Source organism: Myodes glareolus, chromosome 7 (assembly GCF_982192425.1).
Source record: "Myodes glareolus chromosome 7, mMyoGla1.1, whole genome shotgun sequence".
In the NCBI taxonomy this organism is placed as follows: Eukaryota; Metazoa; Chordata; class Mammalia; order Rodentia; family Cricetidae; genus Myodes; species Myodes glareolus.
In genome coordinates, this window is record NC_142032.1 from 6,591,938 (window position 1) to 6,613,943 (window position 22,006).

General features: G+C 45.8%; 1 protein-coding gene across 5 annotated transcripts in view; it reads left to right on the forward strand.

The window, feature by feature from the left end:
- The window catches only part of Gpam (glycerol-3-phosphate acyltransferase, mitochondrial), a 57,133-nt gene that overhangs the window by 18,839 nt on the left and 16,288 nt on the right, over positions 1-22,006 (forward strand). For 2 of the 5 annotated variants that reach the window (XM_087907801.1, XM_087907803.1), the window contains exons 2-9: positions 9,038-9,130; positions 10,001-10,131; positions 11,558-11,680; positions 13,364-13,437; positions 15,779-15,892; positions 18,047-18,193; positions 18,778-18,874; positions 19,474-19,610. In XM_087907801.1, the coding sequence (XP_087763927.1) occupies positions 10,030-10,131; positions 11,558-11,680; positions 13,364-13,437; positions 15,779-15,892; positions 18,047-18,193; positions 18,778-18,874; positions 19,474-19,610 (794 nt within the window). In that variant the 5' untranslated portion in view covers positions 9,038-9,130; positions 10,001-10,029. Of the gene's footprint in view, positions 1-4,037; positions 4,174-8,221; positions 8,361-9,037; positions 9,131-10,000; positions 10,132-11,557; positions 11,681-13,363; positions 13,438-15,778; positions 15,893-18,046; positions 18,194-18,777; positions 18,875-19,473; positions 19,611-22,006 lie in introns of those variants that run through there. The other 3 variants (XM_048424387.3, XM_048424388.3, XM_087907802.1) reach the window with 3 other exon arrangements.

Sequence of the window (22,006 nt, forward strand, 5' to 3'; positions counted from 1 at the left end):
TGTGCTAATGATTTTGTATACATTATTTCCATTCCCAAATAATACAAACAGTAAGTGAACATCAGAGAATCAATAACCTAGGTGTGTGAATTGGCAGTCAGAGAGGGTTAAAGCAGGGGCATATCCAGTAGGGGAAGCAGGCTCTTTGTCTCCACATCTCTCACAGAACGCTCTCAGACATTCTGCTATAAGTGTGTGTGTGTGTGTGTGTGTGTGTGTGTGTGTGTGTGTTTGTGGTGGGGAGCTCTGATCTTCCAGTGAACCATTCAGTTTTTCAGTTAACTCCATCTGAGTGCCAGTGTTCTGCACTGTTCTGGCTGAGGGTCCTCACAGAAGGATGTGTTTTCTCAGGCTAAGGACATGGCATCCTTGCCCTAGTTACCAGACTATGTAAGATTTATGGCCATGTGTTCTAGAGCCAGACATCAAGTTCGCGTGAGGGTCCTGTCACTTAACAACATTCACTTGACCAGTCCGTCCCTCTGTGCCTCAGTTTCCCTCTCTGGAAGTAGATGTGTAAAGAGTTCCTATGGGAAGGACGGGCTCCCCCATTTTCCTTTAGGACAGCAGATTCTTTCTCCTTCCCCCTGCCTCCCCGCTCTCATGCTCTTCCTCATTGAGGAAATGATGGGTCAGGCTTCCCTGCAGCGTGTATTTTGCTCATAGGAAAGCCAGCCAGTGATTAAATTGCTGAGAGAGGGAAAGGCAGGCTCTGGTCCTCTTGCTGCATGGTGGCTCTGTGGTTTGGATGCCTCTTGGTAGCCTGCTTCCTGTGTTCTAGTTGAGTGTCTTTCCAGGCTTTGGGGGCACAGTGATTTCTGTTCCTGCTAATCTGGGTTGCCTCACACAGCAATCCCAGGACCCTTCTAAGTGGTTTTCCGTGTGAAAGTGTCATTCTCGAACTCTCTGGCATGGGCTGTGTTTTCCTGGCTGCTCCGTGGCTGAGAGGTCAGCCTGACACAGTGCCTACAACGAGCTCAGGACTGTGCTCGGCATGTTGCAAGTGCTGGAGAGAGGGAGATTACAGAGTGGCCATACCGCCCACCAGCTCTTGCACTGCTAACGTGCCCCAGGCAGGCCCCTGGGGACATCAGAGTTGCTGAGCCACTGCCCACTCCTCCTTAGACTGCTTACAGCCTTAGACCTGTCTGTCAGCTCTTACCTAATCTACCAGGTGAGGGAGATGCAGACTCCACCACGACATCCGTATTATGTGTCACAACTTTAAAGTTTTCAAATAGACTGCAGCTTACAACGCCTCGCTCTGGTCCTGACTTTCTTCTACCCCTCCTCTGCAACTTCGTTCTTCCTTAGCCTCACTGGCCTTGGCTCAGATCTCCAGCTCTGTCTTCCCTCTGGGCTCTGGAATGTTTCTTTGGCTTCTGGTCAGGTATTTTCTGTGGTCTTTTTACAGGAGGTCATTGTCACCCTGGGCAAGTGTGGAGCCCTCCACCTGGAAATGCTCTCTGAATGTTACTAGGGTTTCCGGTTCGCCTGCGAGTATCAGCTCTGCGATGCTCATCGTAGGATTCAGATGAGACAGAGTAGCGCTTAGACGATAGGCAAAGGTGATTATAGAGCAGGAGGCGACTCCCAAGGCTGAGAGTGAACACTGAGCAAAGAGGCCATGGAGGAAGGAAAGGCTCTAACAATGGTCAGAGATGACTACTTAGGAAAATGCTTTCAGCCCATGAGAGTAGACTTTGCCAGATTAACCCAGACCTATGTGTTTAGATAGATTTTCTTCTCCATTTCTTGAAGTTTCAGAAATAGTTATCTTCCCAAAGGGCATTTTTTTCCCATCCAAGTAATTGACAGGTTGACAGGCTCATTTGTATTACCTTTTTTTCCTTGAGATATGGTTTCAGGTAGCCCAGGCTAGCCTTGAGCTCACTATGTAACTAAGGGTGACAGCGAGTTCCCAATCCTTCTGCCTCTACCTTCTGAGTGCTGAAATTATAATGACCTTCCAGCTGAGTGAGAGACCTGTCGTGACTGTCACAAGGCTGTTCTCCTCACAGTTCTGACATGGATCTTGAGATCCTTCTTTAGTCTTTCCTATTTTGTCACCTCTCACCCTTCTTCCCACCCCTCTGTGTCAAGGTCCACCGGACTCTTTACTCTCCAGGACCAGACCCATGATGACTTTTTCAGTTTCTTCTACCAACCCTTACCTACGGGTGAATGCTGCATCAGACTTCAAAAGTGATCATCCCTGGAGTCTGCCTGTCCCTTACCTGGGTGTGCACGCTGCATGGGGGCCCATGTGGAAGCCCTGACTCATTTCTGTTGGGTCTTCCCAGTCCTTGCCTGGGCCCTGTGTGGCTCTCAGAGCTCTCTCCCTTCTGTGACAAGCTCCACCACGGAGCCTTCCCTGAGGCTCCAAAGACTCACTTCCCCATCAAGGGTCTGTTGCCTCCAGCACTCTGCACCGGATGAGAGGACCCTCCTATCTGAAGCACAGTTAGATCCCTCAGTTTGCCTCTCAGTGTCTGGGCTGTGCTGAATTCTGCCGCCCCCCCCCCCTCCCATTTCAGACAACTCTCCTCTCACACCTTCCAGCTGAACTTCCAGCGAGAAGCTGGAGCTCTCTTGAGTTTGTCTTGTTGCCAAGAGACCCCAGTCAGGCAGCTTTTTGTTTTTTCTGTGTTCTATCACAAACTGCAGCTGCTTGGCCTCCCTGATAGCGCAGCTAAGTCTGGGTATACTCTAGAACAGAGAGGAAATAGCTTTCATTCCGCAAGCGTGAACTAGCTTGGCTTTTTAAAGACATACTAGCTAATTTCTCTATTCCACTCACCCTGCTTGCCTATAGACAGTTTCTCTTTTAAACTAAGTCACGGGAGGCACAGCTAGTGGCTGGTGGCCTTGGAGTTCACCTAGACTCTGCCTTGTTTTCTTCCTGAATTGTTAGCCTTGTCCCTCACCCTACCAGCTAGGTACTATGCCGTGCCAGGTCAGGGTTCCCCAGTCTGACCATTGCTGGCGGGGTAGAGGGCCACACTGAAAGACTGTTGTTCCAACCTGCCTTGCCACGTGGACCCTCCCCCATTCAGCTTACACAGTCATTAATGCTGGCCTTGTACACCCTTAGACCATTATCTTTCGTTACAGTTGGCTTCAGTATTGGGGACTTTCGTTTGCCGCTGTCTGTCTTCTCGTTCTTACAGGAGGCTCAGTGTCCGACACCTGAGAAGTTTACAGGACACTAGCCACTGTACTGTCCATTTCAGAACTCAGAAGAAAATACTGCTTGAGGCTGAGCGAGTGGTTTCTGGCTATTGGCTGGGACCCCTTTTCATGGTGTAGCACTTTAGAGGATCCTGAATTCTCTAGGAGTCAGACCAGTCATTATTCTGCTCTGGATTGTTCGGATTTGAAGTGTTATTATTTAAACCAATAAAGATATGATGGGTACATCAGATCAAAGATATCATGTAGTCAAGCAGTTTCCAGCCAGCACCATACTTAACATGGAAATCCTCCTTTGAGTTTATTTGGAGCTTAATCTACATATCTGTTCCCTGATGAAGCAACTTTCAGTGAAAGTGAGGTCCCTGTAGCACTATGAATGTGCTCAAAGTGAGTGAGGGATGTTGGATCCCTTATGGCCTGAGGCCATTTCTAAAGAATGGAGTCCACCCCTTCCACTGCCAACCCTCAGCTCTTCTCTTCTTTGTTTACTCTTTCATGTGGTTGAGTCATTCGAGCAGCAAGAACTGTGCCCACAATGAAAGTCAAAGCAGATGTGGCTTTGCCAGAGAGGGACAGACTGTCAGATGCTCGTGGTTTAAGTAGGTGGGGATCTGATCTGACAATCAAGGCAGCTAGACTCGGGGAAGCAGGGAAGCAGCAATGTCTGCTGTATCCCTTTAACTGGGAGAGCAAATCTGGACAGTCCTCACAGTTGCTTTTCTCTTAGGTCACACTGCCCTAAAGTAAGTCATGTGACTATCTTGGCTGCAGCAAACCGTTGCAATATTTGGGAATGAGATTATCATAATTGGCTTAGACACCTTGTTTCATTCTTTTCTCAGAGCCTGGCAAAAGATCACCCTGAACAAAATCAGAGGGAAGGGACAGATAGATGTTAGACCAGCAGCCCTCTCAGCGAGAGCAACTAAGAGAAGGCTAGACGCCACAAGGCAAAGGAGGGCAATAAACAGGAGTTGAGTAAGTATACCAGCTATCCACTCCAGAGAAGTGACAGCACTGTGCTGTTAAAGCTACATTTACAGCAGAGGGCCTGGCATCGAGGAGAGGCTTTGTAAAGAGTTTCTGAATAATTCAATACCCAGAAGGAGCCTGGAGAAAAGTAGATAGTAAGGAGGAAAAAAAAGCATAGGCCTCTTCATTATTCAACTGATTTGACTAGAATTTTGTGGAATGATTGTTGTATTTTAGATCAAGAGATGCCATGGCTAGTTACTACAAGATTGGATTTTGAAAAGTCAGCTAATACTGTTCTCTTTTGGAGAAGTGTACAGTGAATCCGTAATATCTGGAACAAATGAACTCATGTTCCTGTCGATCACCAGGGGAAGCCTTTAGGAGAGGGACTGTCAGAAAGGCAGTGTAAATGTAGGAAAAAACACAAGCTCAAGTGTGAGAAAGGCTGGGGTTCTGGTCCCGGCACCATTACCTTCTGTCTTTGTGGTGTTGGTCGCCCTGCTGTTGTCAGACAGGTTAGCTCTGCGTGCTGCAAACTCTGCAGTACATTGTTTTTATTTTTGTTGTAAAGTCATTATCTTCCTAAGAGATCTTACTATGAACATTACCTGGGGGTCCTTAAGGTCTCGTAATTCTCTTGTATAGGTTCAGATTTCAATCTACAGCACTCTACTTTTTGTTTGAGAACCAGTAACATTTCCTGTAGCCTGAGTCTTCTCTAGAGGACTCTTTCAGTGTTTACCTTTCTCCTTCCTTTGTGGACACCAGTCACAGGCACCTCGAGTCCCCCATGCCGTGTTCATTATTTATTTCCTGTTCCTCAGTGCTGCATTCTGCATAGTTCTCACACAGTGTTTTAAAGCAATTCAGTTTATTTTTCAGTAACGATTAACTTGCTGTTAATTCATTGCAAGTGTGTGTTTATTTGTTTAAGAAAACTCAGTGATTTTATAACGCCTGTTGGATTTAGATTTTTTTGAGACAGGGCTACTTGTAGCCCAGCGGACATTGAACTCACCTTATAATGGAGGATGATTTTGAACTCTGATCCTCTGCTTCTATTTCCTAAGTGCTGGAATTAAAAGTCTATCTACGTCTCCACACCTGCTGCTGTGTGGTTCTATGTATGGGATACATGACTTCATGCATACGACCTAAGCAAGCCATCTACCAACTGACCTACACCCTCACTCCCAGTCTAGATGTGGCTTATCTTTTCCACGTCTCTATTCTACTTGCAATCAACCTATTATCCCTAGGTCGCTTTCCTCAGTTTTGCTATGCATCACTCTTTCCTGTTCCTTTTTCATACCTAATAATTTCAACTTGACGATACTGGGAATTTCACTGTGAGTTACAGGATACAGAATGTTTTTTTATTCCCTGTAAGTATTCTCATGCATTTTTCTAAGATACATTTTTTCTTTCTTTTCTTTTTTTAAAAAGGCAACTGAACCAAGGGTTTGGGGGTAGAGCTTGGTTTTTAAGATTTGTTAAATAGGACTATAATAGAGTTTATTGTAGGGCTGGTTTTGCTCAGCTACTGAGGTGAGATCATTTATGTCATGGATTATGGGGTTTTCACTCTTTGAAGATCAGGCATTTTACGATCTTGTATGACCACTGAGAATCTTTTAACTCTGACTTGTAGGAACAAGAATAATCCCCTAACTTGTGCAAGCCACAGGGAGTGTCCATTCTTCTCTTCATGTGCTTATGTGTCCTTCTTCCCTGTGCGTGGATAGCTTCCTGACAAGTGTGGGAGTCAGCTGGACTGAGGTCTGCAGGCCTTCCTGGCTCCCTGCGCCACACAGCTTTCTTCTCTCTGCTAATCTGAGGTCTGCAGGCCTTCCTGGCTCCCTGCGCCACACAGCTTTCTTCTCTCTGCTAACCTGCACCCGCTCCAACAGACATGATCTCTCAGTCTCCCTACACTTCCGAGCTCCTCCTCTTTCTAGGTGATAAATCAACGTAACGATGGGGCTCCGCTCATATGCTTCCCTCCCCCAGGACTGTCCATCTCAGGTATATGATGTCTGGTGTGTGAATGTCATTGTTTTATATCTCCCTGTTTGGTTTTTGCTATGTTACATCAGGCAGTGAATTCACTCATTGCTCCATCTTGACTGGCTGGACTGGTTACTGTAATTCACTCTGTTGATAAAATAGATTGCTTAGGGAGTCACCTGTTTCCAAAACAATTTTCATTAAGTAACCTGGACTTCTTGGCATGGCGATCCACATTGACACATACAGTATCTCTTGTGCAAGAAGAACCCACACAACTGAGTTTTATGTATGACATATTTTCCCTCTGGCTTATAGTTTAGAATTTCTGCGTCAGTCTTTCTACCTAAGGCTTTTAATTTTCTTTCATTTCATGCTTTGTTTTGTTGTTAGGGCCCAGTATCCTACGCACAAAATTTCATGTTTTTTTAAAATTATTCTTTGTAGCCAATATATAGTGCTCCAGATCTTTTTTTGTTTGTTTGTAGGTGTTTTTTTTGTTTGTTTGTTTGTTTTCCTAAGATACACATGAGGCTAAAGAAAGGCGGGGTCTTTGACTTCAAGAAGGCCTATACTACTTATTGTCTGAATACCCATTTCCAATCTCTGGGGCCATTTTCCAGAAGAGAGTATTTGTTTCTTAAGATGGGCTTATAAAGAGAAGTAGAAAGTTTACGTTAAGAAAGTCGTTCTTGGGCCTCAGCTTCAGATATTTATGCGGTACATATTAGAACACAGCATTGAGCGTTGATTAGGACTTTGGTGCAAGGCTCTGCCATCACGAGTTTGTAACCTCATGGAATTATGACATGCACTGATGAGGGCCTAAGACTTGCTGCTTGTTAATGTTTGTGACATCACAGTAGGATATGCTAATGGAGGCCCTGAGAGAATAGGGAAGAATAGTTTAGGGACCACAGGATGCTGGGAGGAGCAGCACAGCCTGTCTCAGGACTACGGGAGGAACAACTGCTGGGGAAGAGTGGGGGGAAAAGAGAGGCCTCTCAGCTGCAGGCCTGATATGTAGGGCCCAGGAATTTCAATACTAGGGAGTTATGTCTAAGTTTTTATTGGGTTGTTCAAGCACAAAGGTTTGTTTGAGAAGATTAGGGTGAGAGCGTGCAAGCAGCAGTGACTTGAGGACAGACCATGTCTTAATTATGTGTGTTCCCAGATTCTAGTTCATAGTTAAGGTGTGTTGAGTGGTATATCGTTTTCATTTTAAATTACTAATGCTTTTGATAACCATCGGCCTCGTCAATAGTTCTGGCAAATATTGCAAAAGAGCCCCTTCCTGTCCAGTGTTGTTTTGTTTAAATAGCTCAAGTGAAGTAATGTTTGACCTGAATTTCTTCAAGCGGTTTTGAAAAAGGTATTAATTGCATATATAATAGCTTATATATATATACACACACACACGCATATATGAGGGGCTGTTATGAATTATGAGTACAATCTAAATAACTAAGCTGAGCTAAGCAGCATACCATTATTTCAAACACTTAGCAGTTTTTGTGGTGAGAGCATTAGGAATGTACATCTCAACACCCTCGGAAGTCAGAACACGGCCATTTGGCACAATCCCCGCATACACTGTTTTGTGCAATATCCTTCAAAAAGGAAAAAAAGCTGACTCTTGCTGCCTTGGCGGCTTTGTATCTTTCAAGCCTTACCTTGTCCATTCTTCATTTTTTTTCCCCCACTTGAGGATCAGTCACTCACAGAAATTTCACAAAGCTGCCTTTTGCAACCCCTGCCTCCACATTCTTGGGCAAGATCACGCTTAGGTACCTAAACCCACACAGCCCACAGGCACTCCACCACGGGGTCTGGTGTGGTGGGAGTACCCACGTAAGCTGAGGTCACACGACGAAGTGGCAGATAGACAGACGGACCGATGCACGAAGCATGCAGCTCCGGCAGGGTAACCATGAGGCTCACTCCCCATGCTCAGTGTACGCACGCTACCCTTCTTGCAAGCACATTTTGCAGGGCCAGGCGGCCAGCCGCTCCTGACGTCACTGCCGCGCGCCGCTGGCGTCATCGCGGCGCGCCGCTGCAGCAGGCGCAGAGCTGAAGCGCTGGCAGCTGCGGGCGCCCAGGCGCGAGCTGCCGGGCGGGTGGAGCAGAGCGCGGGGCGGGCTGCGGCTGCGGGACGCCGCTGGGCCCGAGCGCGGGGACAGGTGCGTGGACGCCCCTCTCCCTGGACCCGCCCGAGGCTTTGCAAGTGTCCCGGGCGGACTCCGGGTTCCCCCCCTGAAGTGGGCCGGGCTCCGGGAAGGGTGGGCACGGCAATGCTGGAGGTACCGGGTTGCGGTGCAGCCAGCGGCAGGGCTGTCATCTCAGACTTCCCGGGGAAACTGAGGCAGTAGGGCGCTCCGCGAGCAGCTGGCTGTGGGGACCGCTCGCTGACAGCAGCCACGCGGGATGGGACCGAGCGCCGTGTGCTCCACGGTGTCTCGGGCGTGCTGTGGAGATCCCTGCCCTCCCTGCAGCGCGAGCCGGTCGAGCCGGCTGTGATGCTGCTCGTTCTCCAGAAGGGAAACGCAAGTTAATGCAGTATTAACCAACTTGTTCGAATTCCCACGCGGGGCTGCAGGCGGGGCTTTAAACTCCAGATTGGGGCCGCTGCCTCTGCCTGTGCCCGACTGTCAGATTTCGTATTCTGCCCTGCTCAGCACAGCTGTCTGGACCCTTTGGGATTTACGTGTTTTCTTTTTTAAATTCTCCCCTGTCCTGTAAGAAGAAAAAAAATCTTCCTTGACCTCGGGTAAACCCTGTTGGGCGGGAGAAGCAAGGCGTGGACTTTTCTTGGCACAGTCTCCTTTTCCTCCTCTGATCTCCACATTTCTTTTCTCAGGCACGAGCGTGCTCCCCCTGTGGTGTGGCCATTCTGGACCGGAAGTTGGTCGCCGAGAGCCGAATTTTTATGATACAGAACTTTTCCCCTCAGGTGCGATGCTCACTGATCTCTGGTGTCAGCTGATTGCTTATGCAGGTGCAGCTGTTTTGAGGCTAAACAGTTACTGGAACAAATCCACGTGGGGATTGCAGAGTCCAAGTGTTTCCCTTAGAGAACATTGTTAACTGAAAGTGATCTGTACATTTTAAGAAAAGAATCTAGTGCTAGGTGAGAAATAACACATAGCTAAAATAATTAAAAAATGTATAAGAAAGTTTTTAAAAATTATAAAAAAGCAACCTTGTACCCATACATATAATATGTATCACACTAAGTAAGCTTGTGCTGCAGCTGGAGAAATGGTCAGTGATTAAGCATGTTTGCTGATCTTTCACAAGAGCAGAGTTTGGTTCTCAGCACCTACGTGAGGTGCCTCCTGACCACCTGTAACTCTAGGCCGGGGTGGGGGTCTCATGCCCTAGTATGCATATTGCACATATGTGCATACATAGTCATAAATAAATAATAAAAATTATGTCTTCATCCTCTCAGGAATTGCTCAGTTATTAACAAAGTGCAATAATTATTTGTTGCATGCTGGCGTTCACCTGTTCGTTCTTACAAATGAGTATTCATGGCAGTTTTGCGCAGGAATCTGAAGGGTACAGACGTTGTATCCTTGTATGTTCAGGAAATACTGGTTTCCAAATGTTGACTTTTTCCCTCTGTAGGCAGGGCGGCTTAACAGAGACATAAACACAGCAGACCAGATGAGGGAGCGCTCCACGACCACGCTGGAGTGTTTCTGCAGTGACTTTGAGCACTAGTCTGTCCGTTCTTTTGATCCCCAGTTACTGAGCAGAGTCCTGTAGAGAGCAGCACTTTCAGGATGCTTCCTTGAGTCGTACTTATTTCTTACAGCACATGAATTGGACCTTGCACGCGGTGACATGGATGAATCTTCAGTGATGCTCAGCACGATAGACGTTTCTTACCTGCCCAGTTCATCAGAGTACAGCCTTGGCCGATGTAAACATACCAGTGAGGACTGGGTGAGCTTAAACTACACCTTCAGAACAGTTCCCCTGAACCATGAGCCTGTCTCAAGTAAAGATTAATCATTTCAGAAACTGCTTCCTGCTGTGGGAACTCCTTCAGCCGTTAGAAGTGTGTTTTCGCAGTCTAAGAATAATTTAAAATTTTTACGACTATTCATTGGGAGAAAAACCTGGGTGGAAAATTTCAAAATGGTGATCACTTTACATACAAAGCAGATCCCGGAGGCATCAACAGTGGCCGTCGTGTTGGGTGGCGTGCTTGTAAGTTCTTTTTCTTTCAGTCCCCACGCCACAACTTATATTGGGTAAACGTGAATTTTATTATGGAAGCAAACTCTAAAAGCATTAAAAATAGGAAGATTGCTTATTAAACTAATTGAAAGAGCATACATTTTCTTATGTTACAATTTCAAATTAACATAGAATGTTTCAAATATCTCAACACAAATTTATAACAGTATTTTATTTATTTATCTTTGTTGTTGTTTTTGTTTTTTTGAGATGTGGTTTCTCTGTGTACTCTTGGCTTTCCTGGAACTCACTCTACAGATCAGGCTGGCCAAACTCTGAGAAATCCATCTGCCTCTGCCTCCCGAGTGCTGTAATTAAAGGTGTGCAACACCAATGCCTGGCATATTTGGTTATGTTTAAGATTGCTTTATTAGTGTTATTATTTTATCTCTCAAAGTTAAGGAGAAATCTGAACACACTTGAACGGGGTTTAATTCGTGTCTCTACCTTTTAGTGCTTTGATAACAATGTCACTAAGTGTACTTTGTTTTTCCTCTGAAGTATCGTAAGAACTGCTCACTGTGTCTGACCTTCATAGTTTTCTTCTAGGGATGTTTTGGAAGGGCATAAGGTTGACTGAGCTAGGGATTCAGGAGTCTGATTTCTTCACCCCACGGTCACAAGTTCTTTTGACCTTTGCAACTTTGGGTTACTATTCTACTCTCTGCTTCTCTGAGATAGACATTTTCAACTTACCTGTGTAAGAACGGCAGTGGTTGCCTTTGTGTCCTGGCTGTTGTTAACATAATGAACTCCAGGCTTCTTTGGCTTTCATCCTTTTTTGTGACTGAATAACATCCCACTGGGTAATATGTATGTTGTGTTTTTATCCATTTGTCCTCTGGTGAACACCAGAACTGTGCTAAAACCTGTGAGTGCTGCATCGAGCATGCAGCAGCTGTTACAAACTATAGTTTTAGGAAACCAACCTTTTCTTATTAACAAACTTTTCCCAAGTGATTGTGGAACAAAGTGCTTTACATAGAAACACTCAAGGCACATGTAAGTGTACTGCCCAAAGAGACAGCACAGTTTTCTTTGTTATCTGAAATATCTTAATTTTAGAGACCAAGAAGATGAGAACAAGTCTTTTGCCATTTAGATACAATTTCTCTCTTACACTTATCAGGGTGACTGTGGGTTCAAACCCACGTTCTTCAGATCCGCGACATTAAAATGGAAGGAGAGTCTCCTGAGCCGGAAGAGGCCCTTCGTGGGAAGGTGCTGCTACTCCTGCACGCCCCAGAGCTGGGTAAGGACGCCCCTGCTCACACAGAGGGATGCAGTTTTGTGGATTTTGGTTTTGGGTCTGAATGGATTTGACTCTTGCAGAGCCAAGTCAAACGTTTCCGGTAAAGAAATGGAGTTACTTCATTTATTCAGTAATGCTCATCTACAGTGAGGGGGAGAGCAGATTTTACTTTGAGTTAACAGCCATAGAGTTGATGGTGTGCTCAGTACCTGGTAGGTGCTGACTTTTAGCCCCCAAGAATGTTCTTGGTTTTTGTTATTTTGTTGAGAAGAGCCGACTGGGTGAAAGGTGAGCTGCCAATGGCGTTTGGTGCAGGGGTGAGGTAGCAACCATAGAATTTTTTTCCCACTCCTCTAAGGCGAGAGTTATGTTTTGAAAGGTTGTATTAGCTTTTAAGCTGTTCTTGGGATGGACCAAATATTCAGGACTCAGAAGTTGTTTACAGAGGGTGGTAGTTACTCGTGTGAGTGGCTGGCTGTGCTGGGTGCCTTCTCCACTGGAGGCTGAGTGGGCAGAAGGTTCAGTTCTGCCTGCATAAAGGGCTTTATTACCATTGGTGAGATTTAGGCCCAGCCTTTGCAGTTCCTGTTCAGTGTTGAGGTCTGCTCAAGAATGGCTTGTTAGAGGTGTGCCTTGCAAACTGTAAGGCTGTAATGCAGGAATTCGCTACAACTGAAGGCAGGACAACTGCCAGTCCAGGAGTGAGGCCAATTCACATTTAGAGGGCAGTGGAAACAAAATTTAAATAGCAGGCCACGTATGTTTTCTTTTTAGATTGACCTCTCACCTACTTCTAATTTTGAATGCAAGGTAATACCTTAACTACAGTTCTACACCAAGCAGTATTGCAGCTGCAGAGCTACAGTGTATTATCAGTCAGCGAGACTATGGCTTGGGGTTGGGTGGATATATTCTAACAGGCTGTTGCTTTTTGTGTCAAGGTAGTAATGGATGGGACTACATTCATCTTGACTTTCTTCCACGCTCATTTAAAGTAATCTGTTAGTACGTTTTTATGGTTCTTGATATTTGACATCTAGTCTTTGAAACCCCAGTTTTTTATAAAAGAATTTCATTGCAGTAATTGTTACATCTTGTTGACACATTTTTCCTTTGCATTTATTTTTGGACTTTTACTGTTTTGCTCACAGTGTTAAAGGGGTAGACTATCTTTTCCAGATCTCTGGTCTAGAGAGTGGTAGATACACTTTTAGGTGACCATGAGGTGCTCAGCTGTTTTACAGAATGGGAATATCTGAGATTGAATGCTCAAGTTGTAGCAATCTCAATTTTCTTACCCATACAATGGGTAATTTTCATGTGTCTTGTGAGCTGAGTGGTTAATAAACAGTAACTGATATTTAGGATAATAGTTTGCATTTGGGGAAGACTGAAATCGGTGCCTTTGTGGCTGAAGCTGATTGTAGGTCCCCACTCTGTAGGGGAGAGAGCAGTGGTGGGAAAGGGATACCGTGGAGGTTTCAAAGTTAACCTTCAGTTAGTGACAATCTTTAAAGTAGAAAAAGTACTATTGAACAATCTGTATTTTCTTCTTCTATAAGTTTAGAAGCAGCAATTGCTACTGTTATGCTTGAAGTTTGAATGTCTTCTAGAGACATTACTGGGATTCATGACCTTCAACCCAGCTGCGAATTCACGTCTACATTCATTTTGTTTTTATAGGAAAGGTTTTTCAACCCCAGTATCCCATCTCTGGGTTTGCGGAATGTTATTTATATCAATGAAACTCACACAAGGTAAAAAGACATTTTTTATACTTCTAATAAGTCTTAGAAGTAAAACTCTTTAATGGTAATTGCATACTTTAAGATGTACCTGTGGTGTCTAGAGTGAGCAGAATGAGCCTTTGACACAAGTGAGCTCATCTAAAGATTGGAAGCAGGACGGCCATTGGAGGCCATCACGGTAGTTGCTGCTCTCCTGTCTGTCACCTGTGGTACTCTTTAACACATGTAGATACTGACTTTTGCTATGCAGTAGGAAGTATTTCTTTGACAGGAGATGTAGGTTTGCATGTCTTATGATACATTGTAGCTATTTCATAAGTCAAAACCATATAAATGGGACCCATGAGATGGCTTAGCTTGTTGACTTCCTGAGTGAGTGTCAGCTCCCGAGTCATCTCAGGCTGCCATGTGTGCTCGCATGTATGCAGACATACACCAACACAGGAATGAAAAAATAAGACAAGTGATTGACGTCTCCCCACTCTGTAGAGACCTCTTTAGTAAGCACCCCCTTTTATGAGCAAGCGTCTGCTGTACAGACGGTGAGTTTCATTGTGTTTTCATGTTGTCAGTCTCTGTACTGTGCTCAGATTCACTGTTTACCTTTGACTTTTCTCCCTCCTGTTGGTCCCTGCTTGCAGTAAATGTTCTTTGACTTGTATAGCGAAGATAATTAAAAAAAAAAAAAGGAGTTCTGAATTCTGAATTCTAGTACATAGGGACCTGGCAAGTGCCAGGGACAAAGGGGCCTTTGCGTTATATAAGGGAAAGTTAGAAAAATGTGTCTGCCAAGCAAGAGAGACAGCAGCCAAAGCCACCACCAGTCCTTGTGGTTCCAAGAACAGATGCCCGAAGGTGGCAAGCAGTGTTCTGGGGTGAGCAATGCTTGAAGTTCTAGAAAGGTGGTCCAAGAAGGCAGAGCGTGGCTTTGGTTCTCGATGGCACTGCTTTGAACTAGATGAAGAGGGTCCTGGGTGAGAGTAGCCAGACCCACTTGTGTGGTCAAGTTTGCCTTGGTAATAGAACCAGAGTCCAAATTCAAGCATTTCCTTTCCATTTCTCAGGTTCCTCTCTGTCTCCTTCATTTAAATTTAAAGTGGAGAGGAGAGACTGATTCATGAAATTAGTTTTTTATTTCCTGTTTCTTAGTAGACATGACTGTGATCCTAAGTAAATAAACTGTTTCATCTTTATGTAAATAGACATTTTACCTATGAAGGTATAATTTTTGTCTGTTATCCCTAATTGGAGCAGTTTTTAAGATATTTTAAAAGGTGTCGGCTATATTGACCTGATGGTAGCTCAGACAAGTTGCCTGTGCAGCTTCTTGTGTGTTAAATGACAAAGGCTCAAAGCTTTTGTAAGCACAGGTGTGCACTGTCTGCGGCACGAGCTCGGGCCATTCGCACACATTTGCATGCGCTCTCACTCTCTCACTCTCTCACGTTCTCGGGTGCTCGCTCACACTTCCACACCACACACATCCATGTCTTCAGAGAACACTCAGACTTCTGCCCTTGTCGTCATCTGAAATGCTCACTGCAGAGGGCTTGGGAGAGTGCAGCACCGGGAGCTCACCTTTCAGAAGCCGGTGACAGGAGAGGAAGAGTCAGGCGACAGGAGAAGTTGTTCACGGACACTTCCACTCCTTGCCTTTTCCGAGTTGTTGACCTGTTTAATCTGCTGTTGGTGTCGCACGGAGGAAACAACATTGTTGCTTTCGGTCATTGTCATACATTGTTTCAAATCATTACACAGTGAGAGTCATAGCACCTGCTCTGATGTGCGTCTCCGTGTCCCCAGCTCATCAGCACATGGTGGCCGTCACTTCTACCAGTGTTTACAGTGGAAAGAGGGAGGCACTCAGATGCTGGATGTCTGACTTGATTAGCTTTTAATTCACTGTGAGACTCAGTGATTATGTTGGAAGAATGCTTACATACGAAAAAAAATATAGCTCTTTGTGTTTGGAAGAGGCCTCCAACTTTCCTCTTTGTAGACTATGGCTGTAGCTCCAAGCTATCCCCACCTCTGTCCCCAGCTCATACATAGCTAATGAGTAACACTCCCTTGCTTGTCTTTGTAGTGCTATTGATTAAGTCAGATGTCTCTTCTGTTTTCAGATTGGGATTGCTAGTCAGAAAAACAAGACAATCTAAGCATCGATAAACAATTTCCAAGTTTCAGTTTTCCCTGAGAATCTATGAAAGTAATGAGCCAGACAGCTGCATAGCATTCTGACCTCTAGGGCCGCTGGCTGAAATAAGTGACCCAAGTGTTCTCTGTGGAAAATCTCTGTGTAGTGGAGTGTGAGGACTTGCTGAGAAGTTTGTGTGTGTGTGTGTTGCAGGCACCGAGGATGGCTGGCAAGACGTCTTTCTTACATCCTTTTTGTTCAAGAACGGGACGTCCATAAGGGCATGTTTGCGACCAATATCACAGAAAACGTCCTGGACAGCAGCAGGTGAGGCGGGGCACTGTTGAGAAGGTGGGGCAGACTGTGTGTGGCAGTGGGAGGAGAGGGAGTTCAGCCTCTTCTGTGATTTCTCTGCTTTTCTCTCTAGGGAATGCTTGCATTTCTGAACAGTGAGTGTTAAGCCACAAAAGAAGTTGAGGGAATCAGGAGAGTGGAGTGTGGTGGAGGGTGCTGTATAGGCAGACGGACAGTCCTGTTTGGTGGACTGTGTGTTGGAGGGTGCCGGGTAGACAGACGGACAGTCCTGTCTGATGGACTGTGGCCTGAATAGTCTCCTAGAATGTGAAAGTCATGTCATGAGTTAGAGGTGTGTGCACACGTGCCTAGGGTTGCTCACCAGTTTTCTATAGTATGAATACTGGGAACAACTCATTTTCCATTTCGATAGACCAAAGCACTTGGTATTTTGTATAATGGTTTTTGCGTGCATACGGCCAAGCCCTTGTAGTAGGAATAAAATTTTTTGCTCTCAGAGAAAATGTTTACCCGTGAGGGAGGCTGACCTCAGCAGACTATGAAGAAAAAGGGCCACACACCTTCATTAATGTGTAGCAGCCCCCAGGAGAGTGATTGCCCAATGCAGCTAAAAACTGGAGTAGTTGGGGAGGAAAAGGAAACGAGAGGATTTAGGGGATTTTGAGGGGTAAATAGCTGCAGGGGATTATGAATGAGCTGGGGAAAACAGTATCAGGGACAGAGTTCTTCTCTCGGAGGGAGATAGATGAACCATGGGACTTCGCTGGCGACAGAGTGATTAACTTGCTCAGATAGCTGGGAGCCTTCTTTGGAAGCCTAGTGACATCGCCCTGACACTGCTGGGACTTCCAGTCCTGACCCAGCAGCCTTCCTACCTGCTGAATGGGGTTCTAGGAGTTTCAGAGAGCCCCTCCCAATGCCTTAGCTCAGGGGAGACCACAGAGAACTAGGAAGTCTGAGACAGTTTCGAAGGCCTCCCATTTACCTGTATTTAAAGTTCAACTTGCTCCATACTTTGTGGGGTGGTTTTCTGAGCCACTAAAGGTAGGAACTCGGGTGAGAGTTCTCTGCTTCGCCTCTTGGGTGTGGCCCACCTGAGTATAGCTGGAGACCAGAGATGGGGTGACTGAAAGCTTAGAGTTCATAGTCTGTAGCCGTGTCCAACCCCAATGGTGCTGGCTCATAGTACTTAGGAAAACATGTTAAATGTGAGTAGTTGACAGTAACGATACGATGTTAGCTACCAGGGAAACATCCTAGGCTCCTGCAGTAAATGCCGTCTAGTTGGAACCTCCAGGTAGCAAGGGTGGTGGAGCTATCTGCTGGGATGAGCTTTCCCTTCGGCACATTCCCTGTCACTGTGTTGATTTCGATCCTGAGCTCTGCCTTTGTAAAATGACTGGAAAGCAGAAGTAAATAGTTCCGTCCATTTTAATGCTTCTCAGAGAGTTCTCCGTGCTCCAGTGTTGTGACAACACAAACAATGGCAGATTATGATTTCTGAAGGAAAGTCATACACTACTTTGACTTTTTAGTGGACGTTTGTTTTACTTTCTTCATTATATTGGATCGCACAAAGCCATTTTCACGAAGTCTGCGTTTTCTTTGAGTACATTCTCCATCGTGGGCAGTGTACACATGTCCTTTTTCCTTATCGCTAGCAGTCACTCAGAGGATCTGAGTAAAATCATTAGGTCTGTCCAGATTTATAAGGGATTCTTTGCCTTAGGAATGTGTTGCCCATTTTTATATTATTATTGTTATTTATGTATATCTGAGTATGTGTCTGAGCAGGAGGAGGCCATAGGGTGACCAGTCCACTAGAAGTGGAAGTACAGGCGATTGTGAGGTGCCTGGTGTGGGTGCTGGGGATCACACTCAGGTCCCCTGCAAGAGCAGTGTATACTCTTGACCGCTGAGCCATCTCTCAGCCCTGGCTGTCAGTTTTGATAGACAACAAAGGCTAACGGCCCTAACTTGAACTTTCTCTTTTGCTACTATACTACTTCTTCAAGAGAACTTGCATTTTCTGCATATTAAAGACATTGGACCTTTTATTCTGTTTTCCCATCCTATTCATTTACAGCCACAGTTTAGAAAATACCAAATGTGTCCAGTAACATACGATCAGATTTATTATAAGTCTGAATTTTACTTTCAAATCAGAGTCCAAGAGGCAATTGCTGAAGTGGCTGCTGAGTTGAACCCAGATGGATCTGCCCAGCAGCAGTCTAAAGCCATCCAGAAAGTGAAAAAGAAAGCCAGGAAGATTCTGCAGGAAATGGTTGCTACTGTCTCCCCAGGGATGATCAGGTATTTAGGGGAATGGATGGCTTGAGGCCAAAGCCGGTGTCTCTCTATCAAGTTAGTTATAATTATTGGATCTTCCTTTGCTAGTTCAAGAAGAACATGTGAACAGAACATGTGGGCAAAGATGTTGATGTATTTCAGTGTGAAATCTGCTTACTCAAATGTCAAATAGCATGACAAAGGCTTCGATCTGCCTTTGTCCCCGCTGATTGGTAGCAGCCACTGTATTATGGGTGTCGTCTATTCTCCCCAAATGGCAGAGTCTAGTGTCTTACAGGGAGTGGTTGCCTGTGTTAGAAGGATTCTTTTGCTCACTAATTTAGTATGACCTTTGCCGGACCGAGTGCTTTCAGAGGAAAATGTGTTCACGGTCCACAGCGAGAACATACTGTGTGAGCAGTGTCTGTATACATTAGAATACCCATTCATCAGTCCAGATACCTAAGTGCACACACATTAAGTCATTTGCAAGTGCTTTTAGGATGTAGACTCAAGCCAGGGGAGGCAAAAGTGAACTGTATCCAGATTTATGACATACGCATGTTTATCTGTGTTTGTATGGATGCCAATGTTTTTATTTCTTTCAGGCTGACTGGCTGGGTGCTGCTAAAGCTCTTCAACAGTTTCTTCTGGAACATTCAGATTCACAAGGGTCAGCTTGAGATGGTTAAAGCTGCAACCGAGGTAAGGATATCTGTTCCACCCTCCGTCTCCCCCGAGTGTGTGATGTGCTGTTAGAGCTCCTTCAGAGAGTCTCCCCTGTGCTGTCGGGGTTCTGAAGGCTTTTGGGAGCATCCCACTTTGTGATAACTGCAGTACCATTTCGGGAGACAAACAGGGCCTATCAAAAATGTATAGGGTTGCTTTTCTAAGTTACCTGGGGACAACCCTGAACACCAGGTCACGTAATACCTGTTTTATACACAGGGAGATGGAGGTGTAGGTGATAGGAAACATTAACCCAAGTCACAGATAGTAAGTAATTTTCTTAGTGTTTTAAACCAAGCCTGGCTCCAAAAAGCTCTGCTCATTTTCCGTAACGAAGACTGCGTCTCAGAAGAGGTGTGGTCAGCTTGAACTTGTTGATTCTTCCCCCACTAATTGCTGTTGTTGTCGCAGTGGATCTTATATCTGGATATGTAGGCACTGGAGAATCACCAGAGCATGTTTGTAGAGAGTGGGTCATTGATTAGCCAGTGATGAGTGACCGTAACCAAATGCAGTGGCAAGGTGGGACCGACTGCTATCACCTGAGCTTTAAGGTTGGCCCTCCCTCTCCCTAGACGAATCTGCCGCTCTTGTTCCTGCCGGTGCATCGATCCCACATCGACTACCTGCTGCTCACCTTCATTCTCTTCTGCCATAACATCAAGGCGCCGTACATCGCCTCGGGCAATAACCTCAACATCCCCATCTTCAGGTGAGGTCAGCTTCCTTTGAGGTTCAAGGTATTAAAAGGATTGTTCTGTCTGACATGTTGGACATGCCTTTAGTATAGTGTTCAAGAGGCTGAGGCAGGTGGATTTCTGAATTCTAGGCTGTCTTGGTGCACATTGCAGGTTACTGGTCTGCCAGGGCTGTATAGTGAGTCTCTGTTTCTTTTTTTTAAGGAATGGTTTGAATTTGGAATTTGTTTTGTTATCTTTGATACATGTTATAAAACTGGCATTAGCCCTTTTTTATTAAAAAACCAATGCTTCCTTATGTAGCCTTTGACTAGTATACACTGTCCCTCACTGTATTTCTGTGTATAGGCTGTATGGTGGACTGTACTTAGGGAAACTTCAGAAGCAGGTTCATCAGGTGGATGGACGGCTTTTGGAAAGTAGTGAAGCAGGGTATGGTACCAGCCCTGTCAGAAGAGGCTTAGGTGCTGGCACTGTGGTAGATAAAGGCTGGCGAGACTGACCCTGCTGTTTTCTTGACCTCACGATGGAGAGATTCCGATGCAACCCAGGAGGTGTTTCTCTGCATTCCCAGAGGATGCTGTGCATTCTACTCAAAGGCAGGGACTCAAGAGCAAGGTGGTGGGAACATTGTGGGTGGGCAAGCAGGTAAGTTGGCAGCTCCGGGAAAGGCCAGAGGCTGGAGGGGCAGCTGCACAGATAGTGAGGGCTAGTTCAAGAGCCGCTCTGAGCGAGGGTTGGCTTCTGTCCTGGCTTTGAGCACTGATCTGGTCAGACCTGTATGTTGAGTGGCCATTCTGGGATTGAGGAAATTAGTTTCGATTCTGTTGTGAGAGTTCTGGCAAATGATGAGGGCTGACATCAGAAGTATAGCTGTGTTCTTGGGGAGGAGGGCAGAGGCTCACTAAAGGAATTAGTGAACTAAGTTCCCAAGAGTCAGGTCTTGTCCAGATGTGGGGCTTGGACGAGGGTGTAGGAGACTGGATCTGCTCTACTAAGTCTGCTCGCTGATGAGCCAGCGGGACTGGGTGGAACTGAGAAACGGAACTTTAACTCCGAGCAGCACAGAACACTGAGACCAGCTCTTGATCTGATGTGACTTAGGAGGGTGAACACAGAGAAACTGTAGGGAGAGTTGGTGGCCTGGCAGGTGGAGCCTTCTACAGTGGCACCCAGAGTCCTGGCCTTGGCCTTGTGGTGCAGGGTGCTCTGTCCTGGTTCCCACAGTGCTGCAGCCAGCCAGCCAGATGTCATCAGCAGAAGCCAGTGGGATTTATTCTAATGAACATCAAGCAAACATGGACAAGACACATACAGTCCTCGCTATCAATAGCTTGTCATGTAATGGGAGCCAGACAAACAGCCCGCCTCCAGGAGAAACATGCTTTCCTTTCCCAGGGACTAGAACGGACTGTGTGATGCTCCAGGGTGTCTGTTCCCAGCACCCAGGGACAGAGAAGCTAAATTAGAACATTATCAACAAGGTTGACTGGGAAGATCGTACAGTTGGTAAACTGCTTGTAGGCTTGAGGATCTGAGGTGGGAAAAAGTGTGGGTGTGGTGTCTGCTTGTGATCTTAGTGTTGGGACAGGCGGAGCCTTGGGCTTCTCTGGGCAGTCAGCCTAGCCTGTTTGTCAGGTTCCAGGCCGGTTAGAGACCCAGTCTCAAACTGTAGATAGTTCTTGGTTAATGACACTCGTGGTTGTGAACTGGGCTCACATGCACCTACACGTACACATTCACACACACACACACACACACACACACACACACACACACAGACAGACAGACACAGACACACAGGGAGGCCTGGTCTCAGAGCTAAGGTGTCTCTTCTGCCAGTGCTCTCCTGGGGTCAGGCAGCAGCCCGTGTACTCATTCCTCCTCATCTCGTTCTCGTGAGGCCTTTTATTAAGGGTCAGTGTTGATAATTTCTTGTAACTGAGCGTCTCCTTTCAGGAGCTCATGCCAGCCTTTGCTCGGCTTGCCTTTCCTTCAGATACAGCCGATGTAGACAAACTTGTCTGTCCGCAGTTCTCTTTCGCCACGTTTACGTCTCCACAGTGACAGCACATCTCAGGGTACACTGTCTCTCACTGAATTTATTCTGAGAATTTCAGAGTGATTTCGCACTTCACCCACATCTCACCCTGACTTCCATATACAGATTATAAAGGAGGCCAGAGTACGTTAACATTTTAATATAACTTGGCTACTCACACCAGTGTGAACACTAATGTCTGTTTACACCAGTGTGAGCACTAAGATCTGTTTACACCAGTGTGAACGCTAATGTCTGTTTGCACCAATGTGAGCACTAATATCTGTTTACACCAGTGTGAACACTAATGTCTGTTTGCACCAGTGTGAACGCTAATGTCTGTTTATACCAGTGTGAACGCCAATGTCT